This window comes from Cebus imitator, unplaced genomic scaffold (genome assembly GCF_001604975.1).
Source record: "Cebus imitator isolate Cc_AM_T3 unplaced genomic scaffold, Cebus_imitator-1.0 Scaffold9, whole genome shotgun sequence".
In the NCBI taxonomy this organism is placed as follows: Eukaryota; Metazoa; Chordata; class Mammalia; order Primates; family Cebidae; genus Cebus; species Cebus imitator.
Window position 1 is genome coordinate 7,293,369 of NW_016107324.1, and position 13,885 is coordinate 7,307,253.

At 39.3% G+C, this 13,885-nt stretch overlaps 1 protein-coding gene across 2 annotated transcripts in view; it reads left to right on the plus strand.

The window, feature by feature from the left end:
* SECISBP2L (SECIS binding protein 2 like) overlaps nucleotides 1–6,914 on the plus strand; it is a 56,859-nt gene extending 49,945 nt beyond the window's left edge. The window contains exon 18 of one of the 2 annotated variants that reach the window (XM_017544958.1): nucleotides 2,639–6,914. In XM_017544958.1, the coding sequence (XP_017400447.1) occupies nucleotides 2,639–3,321 (683 nt within the window). In that variant the 3' untranslated portion in view covers nucleotides 3,322–6,914. The remainder of the gene's footprint in view (nucleotides 1–2,638) is intronic. The other variant, XM_017544962.2, reaches the window with a different exon arrangement.
* Nucleotides 6,915–13,885: the final 6,971 nt, after the last annotated feature.

Here is a 13,885-nt window from a genome sequence, read left to right on the forward strand (position 1 = left end):
TTTTAAATAGTATAGTCAACTTCTTTCATTTGGCCCTTTGTTCGTTTTATTTTTCTTTTCTCTTTTTAATCAGTCTGGAAGGTTATCAGATAGATTGTTGCCACCTAAAACTTAACATGTAAAGAAAAAAACCAGTCCTCATTTTCTTCCCACATTCCCCTTCCTGGCCTGTCTGTGATTGTAGTTAGATGTTTCGAATGCTTTCAAAACATAAAGCTTCAGGGCAGGGCCAATTAACAAGTTGTTGTGAGCCCTTAGGGAACTGCTGGCCAGGGATAGGTGATACTGATTTAGAAGCAGACATGTTTCTTTTGCAGAAGTGATATATTAGTTGAAAATTAAGAAGATAAAGACAAAATGCTAACATTGTAAATGAGAGCAATTCTCTCTGTATAGTGAAATGCCACATCTCAGAGGCAAGCCATAAGATAAACCTATAAAGCTATGTGTTTGGGCAGATGACAGAGTGACAAATAATATTCATATGGGCACATATAAACACAAGGAGTATAAAAACAAAGTCTCAGAGATTGACGGTGATGTTTTCAAAAAGCACCAGATTTAAAGTGTTCAAAGATTGAAGTGTTGGTTTTTCTGTACTCTGCCTAAAGGTTTTAGGTGTAATCAATTAATCTTGGGATCTTGAATTTCTCTTTAGAAAAAAACTGTTGAAAGGAAATGTAAATGTGCATCTAAAACTTTAAAAATTTTATGTTTTTCAGGGTTTTTTTTCATAATTAAATATATGTGGGAAAATTTTTACTTACCAGACTGTTTTTTGTTTTTTCCAGCACTTACTATATGCCAGTCATAGGGACACTGAGATGAGCTGGAGTGGAAGTGAGGAGGGATGAGGGACGTGAAACAGCAAACACAGAACAAGAGCTTTTGAACTGTATATGTAAAAAGTACTGTGGAAGTTCAGGTTAGCGATTGCCTCTCTGAGGAGTCATGAAAGACTTCACGAAGACATTTAAGAGTGGTATCAAGATGAATAGGAGTCTGAAGGGGAAAGGAGGAAAGCACTTCTCCTGCAGAAAGAGTATAGCTTATGTTTCAACTTTAGGGAACAGTGACAATTTAGATGACACTGAGCATGGAGTGTGTGGCCCATGGTCCAGGGTCAGAATGCAATAGGGCCAGATCATGAAGGGCTTTGCTGTGCCTCACCAAAGATTTTGGATTCTATCCTAGGATGATAAAAAGCCTGTTAGACAGTGATATAATCAATTCATAAAACCGGTTAGGAAGATATTACAAATGAACGTCAAGAAAAAGAAGGTCTAAGCTATGGCAGTAGTAACCAGATTTAGTAGTTTTTGAGCTGCAAGTGGCATGGTGTAGTGATGAATTCAGTGGACTAAAGGGATATAATATTAGTAAGAGAAAAATAGGACCAAGGGCTGCTATAAGATTTCTTCTGCTTTGAGATTGTGTAAATAATAATGTCATTAGCTGAGAATGAGATTATAGGAGGGGTTTTTTTTTTTTTTTTTCCTTTCATGAGCTAGAATGAGTGTCAAAAGGACTCATTCTACACTAAAGTTAGCTTCAGGAAAGATATTTTTTCCCAAACAATGTATCCTGACTTGAAGTGCCCAAAATATGTTCTGTATCAATATATAATCGATAGATGGTAACCATATTGAACATAATGTGAATAGGTTTGTTACAACTTGATAAGATTATATGTATAAACTGCAGAAAGTAGCTGTAATATCGGTATGATACAATTTTTATTTTCTTAAAATATTGAAAAAAAAAAAAAAAAGGGGTGGGAGAGCTCTACTTTACTGATTCTTGGTACTTTTTTTGCCTTCAACTGATTTCCTATCATGAGAAATAATTTAGATTGTCACCACTATAGTGTATAATACTTTTTTTGCCTTCCAAAATTACCTTGTAGGCCAAGCTATTATAAAACAACCTTTCACAAATGTTAGAAATGCATGGATGGATTCTTTGCTTATAATTGGAAACACGTTCCATTACAGGCCAAAGATAAGTAACTTGCTGAGCGAGCACGGTACAAACACGTGAAATCAGAACTATTGTTGCTGGACATCTTGGCTCCTCTATCTCTTGAGTTTTGGGTCCTTGAGCCCAGTACACCTTCAGGCTACAAAAAAGTTAGGCAGTTCATTGATTTTCATGTATATATGGATTTAATTTACAAATACCAGTGAACTCCTGCTGGTATAAGATCTCTTGCATTCTGAAGCATTAATATGCTTATTTCTACCTCCCTGTTTATCTTGAATGTACATTTTTGGGAATTATTTCCCCTTTGTAACATTTAAATTAGGTTGGGCATAGTGGCTCACACCTGTAATCCCAGCATTTTGGAAGCTCGAGGTAGGAGGATAGCTTGAGCCCAGGAAGTCAAGGCTGCAGTGAGCCAAGATCACGCTACTCCATTCCAGCCTAAATGACAGAGCAAGACCCCATCTGAAACACAACACACACACACACACACACACACACACACACACACACACATTTAAACTAGTACTAAATAAACTAAATTTGCAGTTTTTCCAGTCAGTTTCTAAGCCAGTCTTTCTTATTTGGGGGTTTAAGAGTTGTATGACTTTGAAACAATATTCTGGCTTTTAAAAAATCTGCTTGATATTTGTAGAAACAAATTGGAGAAACATGGTGGAAACTTCAGATGGACTAGAAACATCAGAAAATGAGAAAGAGGCATCCTGTAAGCACAGCACTTCTGAAAAACCCAGTAAACTTCCATTTGACACACCCACTGTTGGTAAGCAGCCGTCCTTAGTGGCTACAGGCAGTACTACCTCAGCTACAAGTGCTGGGAAATCCACAGCAAGCGATAAAGAGGAAGTGAAGCCAGATGACCTGGAATGGGCCTCACAGCAGAGTACAGAGACTGGCTCTTTGGATGGCAGTTGCCGAGATCTTTTGAATTCCTCCATCACCAGCACCACCAGCACTCTTGTACCTGGCATGCTTGAAGAAGATGATGATGAAGATGAGGAGGAGGAGGAAGATTATACTCATGAACCCATATCTGTAGAAGTGCAGCTCAACAGCAGAATTGAGTCTTGGGTGTCAGAGACCCAGAGAACTATGGAAACCCTTCAGCTTGGAAAAACCCTTAATGGTTCTGAGGAAGACAATGTAGAGCAAAGTGGAGAGGAGGAAGCAGAGGCGCCTGAGGTGCTGGAGCCAGGGATGGACAGTGAGGCGTGGACTGCTGATCAGCAGGCCAGTCCTGGGCAGCAGAAGTCCAGCAACTGCAGCTCACTCAACAAAGAGCACTCTGATTCTAATTACACAACCCAAACTGTGTAACTCAGGAAATGTCGGCTCTCTATCTCCAGCTGTGGAAGGGTTGCAGCCATTATCTTTCATGCTTCATCTCAACATTTTGCACTGTCCAGTATTTAATATACGTATTTAATTCCCAACAAATATTTTTGTAGCTTTTACTTGTTTTGTTATGATCTGTAGCTTAGCTTTTAATTAGCATCTAAGTGTCTAAGAACTGTGTGGAAAATTCAGATCTGTTTCAACTTATTTTGTAATAGGAAGTAATGATAAGACCAAATCTTAAAGAAAATTAATTTCAAATGCTTAAAGTCATTTTGAAAGTTAAAAGAACAAGGTTCTAAGTATAGAAGCAGTTATCAGTGTTGGCTTCAGGACTCCACCACCTTTACTCTAATTTGACCAAAAAGTTGTTTGGGCTTCTTTAAAAAAGAACTGGGGTGGAGTCAGAAAACTAGATAAAAGGCTGAGGGTAAATAAGTCCACCAGTGTTGTATGTTAAAAAACTGATGCAACTTTTATGTGGTCCACAAATGTTTATGTCAGAAGTCACTGGTCATTGTAATTAATTAGTGTTGGGATGGGCTGAAACAGAGCCTTCAAAACTTAGGCTAGCAGTAGAGCCACCATGATAGATTATAGCTAGCTAGCCTCATTTTTGGAAAGTGATAGACACCGCCTATAATAGTCAACAGTCACCCATGATAGAACCTTTCAGGCTCTGTCTCATATTTGCTTCTTACTTACCTCAGGAATGCTCTTGTACATAGACCTATTTACACAAAGTTAGGCACATTTTGACAGGTGAATAACTGTAACCGATTGTATGACTGCTGCACTTACATGTAAACTCTTCAGAAACAAAGTCTTATACTGGTGTGTTCTCTTGCATGCTTCTGGTTCAGGACCCTCTTGATTTGAGATATGGATTTGATTGAGTATCCCAACTTGTCCTGAGTACAAAACTGTTTCAACTTTTAAAAAACAACTATTTTGCACCTAGCCTTGAGCACCTTCCACATAGCAATGACCATAGTTACTGTCAGGAGGTCAGGGAAAGGAACTTTGCACAACTTGTGACATGTATCCTGATAATCAAGGCTTAGACAAGGAAGTTTTAGAAGATAAGAGAAAGTTGTTTTAATTGTGCTGAAACTATTAGATGATTTAGAGTATACAGATACATAGGTATTAATTCTCTATTCACTTATTTATCTCTGCCCTTCTCTAGGAGTTTGTATACCTGCTTAGGAGACACTAAACTTAATGAGCTAAATGTTTTATTTGCTAGTCAGTCACCACCTGGACTTTAGTGACCTTACAGGTTTATATAATGGTGGAAGAATGACAAACTGTGTATTTTTTGTCTTCCATCCAACTCCCCACCACCCCCAACTGCCCCTCATAAACACACACACGCACATGCATGTGTGTATCTGTGCCAGTTTTCTGCTGAAAATCTCGCATAAGCAGGCACAAAACTGAGAAGGAAGGGGTATTTTCCCTGCCCTGATTATATGGGATAGGGCTTTGCCTCACAGAGGCAGGAGAGAAGAATTGGGCAGATTCTTTATTGAACTCATTGGGACTACTATGCTAGTTTTGATGTTTTATAATGCTGGCATTTAATTACTGGACAGATTAGATTCTTGGTTGATGATTTAGTATTTGTGAATTGTGAAAGTTTAGGAGCATTGCTGTGTAGAAAATGTTAGTCGATCAACTTTATTTTTGTGCTAAAAGGGGACATTCTTACCTGTCCTGTCTAAACTGCTTTCCAGTTAGACTTCCTAGGCACTAAAGATCCAATACTTAAAAACACAGCAGGTAAGGAATGAAGCCTCTGAAATAGTAATCATGGATTTATACGTGGCAGATCTTACTGTCTCTACACATTTGGAAGTGTTTGTTGGTTTAAAGAAATGATAGAGGTTTTGAACTACTGACAGTCTTAAAAGTGAATTTAAAAACTTTTCATACTTTTTATGGTGTAAATTTCCTTTGCTCGATGTCAGTGATTCAGATAACTCTTGACTTTGAGGTGATGGCTTTTCACAGGTTTCTTATATTTTATATCTCTTCTGGACATGAATTGTCATTTTAGATTTTTGACATTTGTATCAAAAGAGAAGTTGAGGAAATCTTCAGAACACCAGTAACTTAATTTTGCTATAGACTTCAGAAGTGTTATTTATATGTATGGCAAATGCTCTCACATATGCAGTACCTCTTCTGCCAGCAAATCCAAGGGACCATAGCCTTTTTATGAGACAGGTCACCTCTAGAGGACAAACCCAAGAATTATTAAAGGAAATGTTACCATTTTGAGAGCATGCTTAAATAAATATTAATAATGTCTTTATAACTTGTTTCCTTTAAATAAATTTTGGAATTTGTGTATGTTGAATTACAGGCTTTGGGGGAGTTGTGGAAATTAGGAAAGTTTTTATATATTTTTGAAGTGGGCATGGTTGGCTCTTTGAAGACCTATAAAGAGATTCAGTGGAAAGAGTAAGGGTTCATCATCACAAGAAATAAAAAAACATAGTGATTCTTTTTCTTAATGTATAGAGGTGGTTTTACTGGCAATAATAATAGATTTATATTTCAGTACATAAGTATATTAATTAAAATATGAATTACACTTCCAAAGTTAGATTTCTGCTTCAGTAGGTTTGTTTGCTGTGAAGATTACTTCTCAAAAGGCAAATGTTCATATTAGGTTAGTTTTTGGTTTAAATATGTTTGTAAATGATGTAATATATTTCTTTTGACTAAACATGGAAAAATAATGTGTTATACATTGAGAAGTTTTTACAGGCTTTGACTGGAGGTCGTTTTTGCAGAGATGATATTTTATATGATTCCAGTATTTGGAAAGGAATTAGTCAAAAGGAATTCACATAGTTTAAATAATGAGAAATTAATATCCAAATACGTACTTGTCTGATTTCTAAATAAGCTGGGGGAGGAGGGAGGGATGGGAATTGAAATGTGCAAATGAGTAGTGAATGCTACATTCATTTTCAGCTCTTTAACATAAAACTGTTCAATCTTAACACACTGTTACTTTAATATATGTATAAAGAAGTATTACTGTTTGTAAAGCTGCTGTTTGTTTAAAAAAACACCCTTGTCATTTATTTTCTGTATGTTGGGCCAACAGGTTAGAACATTAACCCATTTAAAACCTTTATCTTTTTTTGATTTAAAAAAATTTCTGTGAAATAATTTATTTACAGACATCTTTCTCCTCTTTCATCCTTTCCAACCTTTACATACATCACAGAATCAAACTGTTTTCCTAACTTGAAATCTGAATCGTAATTAATGATAAAAATTTAAACTTTGTTGGCACATCACATCTTAAAAGTATTTGTATTATTTTATAATTTAATTTCTAAATATACCACATAAGTTTATATTAATGTCTTAATTGTAATGCTCTAATAAAAAACTGGCAAAATCAGTGTGAGTTATAACATGAAGGGATTTTCATCTTTCGCTGTATGAAGGATAATTGTTATATCACATTTGGGGGGTAATAACAGCTTTTTTGCACTATGTAAATACTAGTGGGGATTCTTCTGTACTAATAAAATGATCATTGAAATGAAGTCTGTCATTTCAGAATAGATGCTTAAAACAATTCATGACTTTCCCCACATGTAAAAGACAGAAAAAAAAGAATCCAGCTCAAGTATTGACTGTTGGTCACGTAGGGTTGCCAAAGAAGGTTGTAAAATCAGCACTAAGGAGTGATAAATAAAAATTTCATCTGGGATGGTTGGTGTGATCTGTGGCATGGGTCCAGGCATTTAGCCAGAGACCATCCTGGTGTTAGGAGAAGGCTTCTATAGGTTCCTTCACCTTTTTTTTTTTTTTTTTTTTTTCTGAGATGGAGTTTCGCTCTTACCCAGGCTGGAGTGCAATGGCCTGATCTCAGCTCACTGCAACCTCCGCCTCCTGTGTTCAAGCAATTCTGCCTCAGCCTCCCGAATAGCTGGGACTATAGGCATGCGCCACCATGCTCAGCTAATTTTTGTATTTTTTAGTAGAGACGGGGTTTCACCATGTTGAGCAGGATGGTCTCCACCTTTTTATATTAGTTTCTGTGTGCTGGGCACTATTTTTTCTAAGTCTTTTCCTAGTATTAACTGATTTAATCCTCATAACAATACTGTAAAGTAGATTCTGGTTACTAATTCTCACTTTTCAGATGATGGAAGAGTCATGGGGATGTTAACTCAGCCCCATGCCAAAGTCCATGCCCCAGTCACTATACTTTGTTATGTCCTGGCACAAATTGCACAGGGTGTGGAAACCGAACATGGTTCCTTCACCTCCAGGTGTCTTCTGGAATGTGGAACATGGGGACTGAAGATGGCCATAGGGATTCAAGTTATTGGACCTCACCTGATCGATCACTCTAAATAGTCTCAGACATTGTCACTATGTGACAGTGAAATAGAATCTGAAAAAGAGATTGATCTGTCGGAAAATAGGATACTAATTTTCATAACAAAGAAATGAATTTTTTGGTGACCACAAAGAGGAGGGACGCCTCATCAGTTGTATCAGATACTTCCTTTTTAGCCACTACATGTACCACTCCCTAATTTTTCCCAGTAGTGATCAGTTTTTCTCCTAACCAGAAGAGGACATGCATTGCACCTGTAAACAGTCAAGAGCTACATGTAATATTAATACTTTCATTACTATTATACTTTAAGTTCTGGGGTACACATGCAGAATGTGCAGGTTATGTAGGTATACACATGCCATGGTGATTTGCTGAATTCATCACCCCATCATCTACATTAGGTGTTTCTCCTAATGCTATCCTTCCCCTAGCCTCCCACTCCCCTACAAGCCTATCCATCACAAGTTGGCTTCCTCCCTGAGATTCAAGGCTGGTTCAACATACGCAAATCAATAAATGGAATCCATCACATGAACAGAACCAAAGACAAAAACCACATGAAAATAGATGCAGAGAAGGCCTTTGACAAAATTCAACAGCCCTTTATGCTAAAAACTCTCAATAAACTAGATGTTCATGGAATGTATCTCAAAATAATAAGAGCTATTTATGACAGACCCACAGCCAATATCATACTTAATGGGCAAAAACTGGAAGCATTCCGTTTGAAAACCAGCACAAGACAAGAATGCCCTCTCTCACCACTCCTATTCAACACAGCATTGGAAACTCGAGCCAGAGCAATCAGATAAGAAAAAAGCCTATTCAGTTAGGAAAGAGGAAGTCAAATTATCTCTATTTGCAGACGACATGATTGTAACATTATTGTGTTTTAGAAGACCCCATGTCTCAGCCCAAAATCTTAAGCTGATAAGCAACTTCAACAAAGTCTGCAGATACAAAATCAGTGTGCAAAAATCTTAAGCATTTCTATACACCAATAGCAGACAGCCAAATCATGAATGAACTCCCATTGACAATTGCTACAAAGAGAATAAAATACCTAGCAATACAACTAACAAGGGATGTGAAAGACCTCTTCAAGGAGAACTACAAACCACTGCTCAAGGAAATAAGAGAGGACACAAACAGATGGAAAAACATTCCATGCTCATGGTCAGGAAGAATCAATATTGTGAAAATGGCCATACTGCCCAAAGTAATTTATAGATTCAATGCTATTCCCATCAAGCTACCACTGACTTTCTTCACAGAATTAGAAAAAACTACTTTAAATTTCATATGGAACCAAAAAAGAACCCTCATAGCCAAGACAATCCTAAGCAAAAAGAAAGAAAGAAAGAAAAGCTGGAGGCATCATGCTACCTGACTTCTAGCTATACTACAAGGCTACAGTAATCAAAACAACATGGCACCAATACAGACATATAGACCAATGGAATAGAACTTTTACAATATTAGCTTCTCAATCACTGAAATATTAGAGGTCATCATCCCTCTCATTGGTCTTTTTCCTTGCTTCTCCTTTCTTAAAGCCAATATTTTAAGGAAAATGGTGAGCTTCTTACAGCTCAATGGTGAGCTGTAACATGCTCCTGTTTTACAGATTATTACCATGATTACCAAGAAGGATAAAACTATTTCCTTAATTTTCTCTCTTTTCCTAATAAAGTGTACCAATTAAATGATGTAATCTTTTAGATAAGGTGATCAGGAAACTACTGCCTTCTAACCTGCTGGGCCAACTCTGGCCAGCAGCATCTTTTTATAAATGAAGTTTTGTTAGAACACAGCCACGTATCATTTACATACTGTCTATGGTTGCTTCAGTGCTACAATGCAGAGGTGAGAGACAATATGGCCTGCCAAGCCTTAGATATTTATTCTCTGGCCCTTTACAGAAAAGGTTCGCCAACCTCTAAAATTGAGATGTCCAACAACATTTTACACTCACATGATTCCCTCTGCCTCTCCCCCAGTTCTTTTATCTCCAGAGATGATACATTTGTTTTACATATTTAAAAGCATACTAAGCTCTGCCCAGTGGTAGAAGGCATGCAGATGCATGGGAGGAGCACCACCAGAAGCAAGCCTGGATGCTTTCACAGTACTAGCTTTGGAAGGACTGCATTCTTGTTTCTCCATTCTCTAACCCTGGGCAAGTCCCTTGAATCTCTGGTTATTGATTTCCTCTTCTATCAGGGGATGTATTGGATGAGCCAAAACTTGGCTCCTTAGAGAAACAGTGAGGCCATTCTTTGGTTAAAGACGGTCATGAGTTGGATGTGAGCTGGGCACTTTCCTAAGACTACCCATAAACAAGACTGCCAGCACCCTCAAGGTGATCTGAATAGGTCCTGTCCCCAGAATAGGTCATGGCAAGTAAGCCGATCACCTTAGTCCTTCCCACCCCAAAATCTGAACTAGAGGCCAGAGAAAGCAGAGTGGAGCAGGTGTGCAGATAGTAGAGAGGCTATGAAAGTAACAAAGTAAAACTGACAGCTTTGCCTTTTTTTTAGTCCATGCTGTGCTTTAATCAACACTACTTTTCCTTAATTGTGTGGAGCTTTTTATGTACTTAAAATATTTCATAAGAATAACCAAAAGGAATGGGCCAACTAAAATGTAACTACTTTCTATCCCATAACTGACTTCCCAGATTTTGCACGAACTTCAATAAATTGACACACATAAAGAAAAAAATTAGTATTGGAAATGGAACTGGAAGCCAGACTTAAACCCCTATCTTAATTGATTTAACAAATAACTACTATTTGTTAAATAGCCAAGAACTACAAATTTTATCTTCTTCCCATGAACAAAAAAATCTCCATCTTTTCCCTGGCCTAACCCTCTCCCCAAGTAATGAGAAATGTGGGTTCCATCTATGACTCTTCCATCTGCTTTTTTGCTAGTGCAAAGTGCTTTAATCTTCATAGAAAGATCTAAGATCGTGTTAGCAACCCACTTATTTGGTTTCCTTAGCAACCAGAACACAGTATTTAAAGTAATGGCATTCCTTGCTCAGAATAGAAATTGAGTAAGCTGATCATGGTGCCCCCGGTCTGCTCAGGGCTGCTTCACCTCTTCAAAGACGATTTTTCACCTGCCAATTCATGGAAGCAAACCTATAAATAGCAGCAAGGGGACAACTACCTGGAATACAAAATAGCAAAAGCTCTGGAGCTGTATCCATAGCCAACTTCACCCCACCAGTTACACTGACTCCTACGGTAGCCCAATCCGTGGAAATATTGACAAAACAAACTGTATCTTTTAATTCCAGAATTTAAGAAATGTTTCCATGTCCTTGTAACTTTTGTAGCAATTTAGGCTAGTTGCCACCAGCTTCCAAGAAATCTAAACATGAATCAAGATGATGAAGCTGCTCAGGCATTTCGAAAAAGCATAAAAGAAAGAAAAAGAACTTTGAAAGGAAATCAGCGCTAAAGCACTATTAACGTGGCATCTGTTGTTTCGTCTGGTTAGTACATCCATTCTTTGCAGAACAACACTTTATGCCTCACACACCCACCAGTGATATAATCTCTCTTTTTTTTTTCCTTTTGAGATGGAGTCTCACTCTGTCGCCCAGGCTGGAGTGCAGTGGCGCAATCTAGACTCACTGCAACTTCTGCCTCCTGGATTCAAGCAATTCTCCTGCCTCAGCCTCCTGCGTAGCTGGGATTACAGGCAGGAGGCAACATCCCCAGCTAATTTTGTATTTTTTGTAGAGACAGGGTTTCACCATGTTGGTCAGGTTGGTCTCAAACTTTTAATCTCATGATCTGCCCCGCTCAGCCTCCCAAAGTGTTGGGATTACAGGCGTGAGCCACCACGCCCAGCCGATATAATCTCTTAATTGCAACAGGAGCACACAGTTAAATGACCCTGAAACCATTGATTAGTCTGGAAATCCTGAAACAGTTGATCTATGCTGGGCCAATGGGGTTTTTCCTTGGGATTTCAGGACTTGGGACTGAGAGAGATTGGCTCAAATGGTTTGGGGTGCCTGGCTTTTAAGAGAGGAACCTCTAAAGTCCTTTTTGGCCAAGAAAAAGCAAAATCTGGGTCAGACAGTATTGAACATGATTTCTCGTTGTCAGACATCTTACAGTCTCCAATATCTGAATGCATTTTGACTCTCCATGAAGGAAAGATTTATTATACATCAGGCTGCATTTCCTCAGCATGTTGGACCATGAAACACAGAGTTCTCCAAATGTACTTGATCACAGAGCACTTTTTCTGTGCAGGAACTATAAGCAACCTGGGAAACTAGTTTTTCATGTAATGTGCACCAAAATATATGTTGCTTTAACTCTGAAGGTCCAGGACAATGAGACACATAAGGGATACCTGGACTGCCGTAACGGAGATTCTCAACCAGGGGCGATTTCGACCCCAGGGGACATTTGGCAATGTCTGGAAACAGATTTGAATGTCACAACTGAAGAAGGGGTTACTGTCATCTAGTAGGTCAAGACCAGATACTGCTAAGCACCTTACAGTACACAAAACAGCGACCCCACCCCACAAAAAAGAACTGTCTGGCCCAAAATGTCAGCAGTGCAGAGGTTGAGAGTTCACTCACGAACTCAACCCTGGGAGGCTGCATTCGTCTGAAACAGGTTCAGGGCCCCAAGCAGGTGGTCATGTGTTCATAGCGTGAGTTATCAAATGCTCTTTATTTCTGTTTCTGGCACATGTTTATCCACTCTCTAATATTCCAGAGATGGCCTAGCCAGACACATCTAGGTCTTCCTGATACAACAGGCCTTATTATTTATTTATTTATTTGAGATGGAATCTTGCTCTGTCGCCCAGGCTAGAATGCAATGGCGTGGTCTTGGCTCACTGCAACCTCCGCCTCCCAGGTGCAAGCAATTCTCCTGCCTCAGCCTCCTGAGTAGCTGGGATTACAGGTGCCCACCACCATGCCTAATTTTTGTATTTTTAGTAGAGACGGGTTTCACCATATTGGCCAGGCTGGTCTCAAACTCTTGACCTCATGATCCACCTGCCTTGGCCTCCCAAAGTGCTGGGATTACAGGCATGAGCCACCACACCCAGCCCATAGACCTTATTTTTAAAGGGTTTTTAAAAACCGCCTGGGGAAGAGAATGAAGAGTTTGACCTGGAGCTTCTGATCACGTGCCAGTGCCTCCTCCCACGTCTTCCACTTGTTTCTTCCCATCATGTGGCGAGGCGTGCGAGGAGCAGAAGGGCAGGGAGGCACCCCTGGCAAGGGCTGCTCCGTGAACACTTCAAGAAAAGCACAACTCAAGTGCGAACAGGAGGCCAGGGGAATTTGCTGGTCTGGCCCCGTCATACACTGAATCAAGCAAAGGTGGTGGGGACACAGTTTTCTAAGACACTGTGACATGGAGTCCAGCTGCCTGCCCTGCTGAGTAGCATCCCTGAAGCAGACACGTGGAAGCCTCTGCAGGATACTCCAGCCACCTCTCAGGGAATGGCTGCCCTGGAACAGGTGCCTCAGGAGAATCCCTAGACAGGGGCTTAGAAATGCCTGAGCAGCTCCTGTAATTCTGGAGAGAATGGAGCACAAAGCCCCTGTCTACAAAGAGGAAGCTGCCTTCTTAAACTCACTCTACCATTCAAAGACACAGGGAGACTTACTAAGCTACAAACTGAGGACCCTCTATTACATTTTAATCAAATCAGTGTTGGTTGAAGCTGATTCTGGGCCACAGTTGAGTTAGGTGTTCTGGCAGAGTTGACAGACATACAGGCTGCCCCGTCTCACGCATGGCTGTGTACTGAGAGTTCCTAAATTGCTTGAAACATGGAACATTATCCCAAAGTAGTCATATTAAAGTGCTCATTATATTCCCAAGCTAACCCCTAGAAACCCTTAACCATAACTCATACTGGAGTTGAAATTATAGGAAAAACCCACAGTTATAGGAAACTATGCTGTTGCAAATGTGTTTCAGCTTCATACATTGTAACTGTTGTTGAATTATCCTTATTTCCAGGAGAAAAGTGTGTAATTCAGGAAAATAAGTACACATTTCCAATTACCTGAACCCTCCTACTCTCTCTCTCTCTCTCTCTCTCTCTCACACACACACACACACACAGACACACACACACACACAGACACACACACACAGAGGGGCA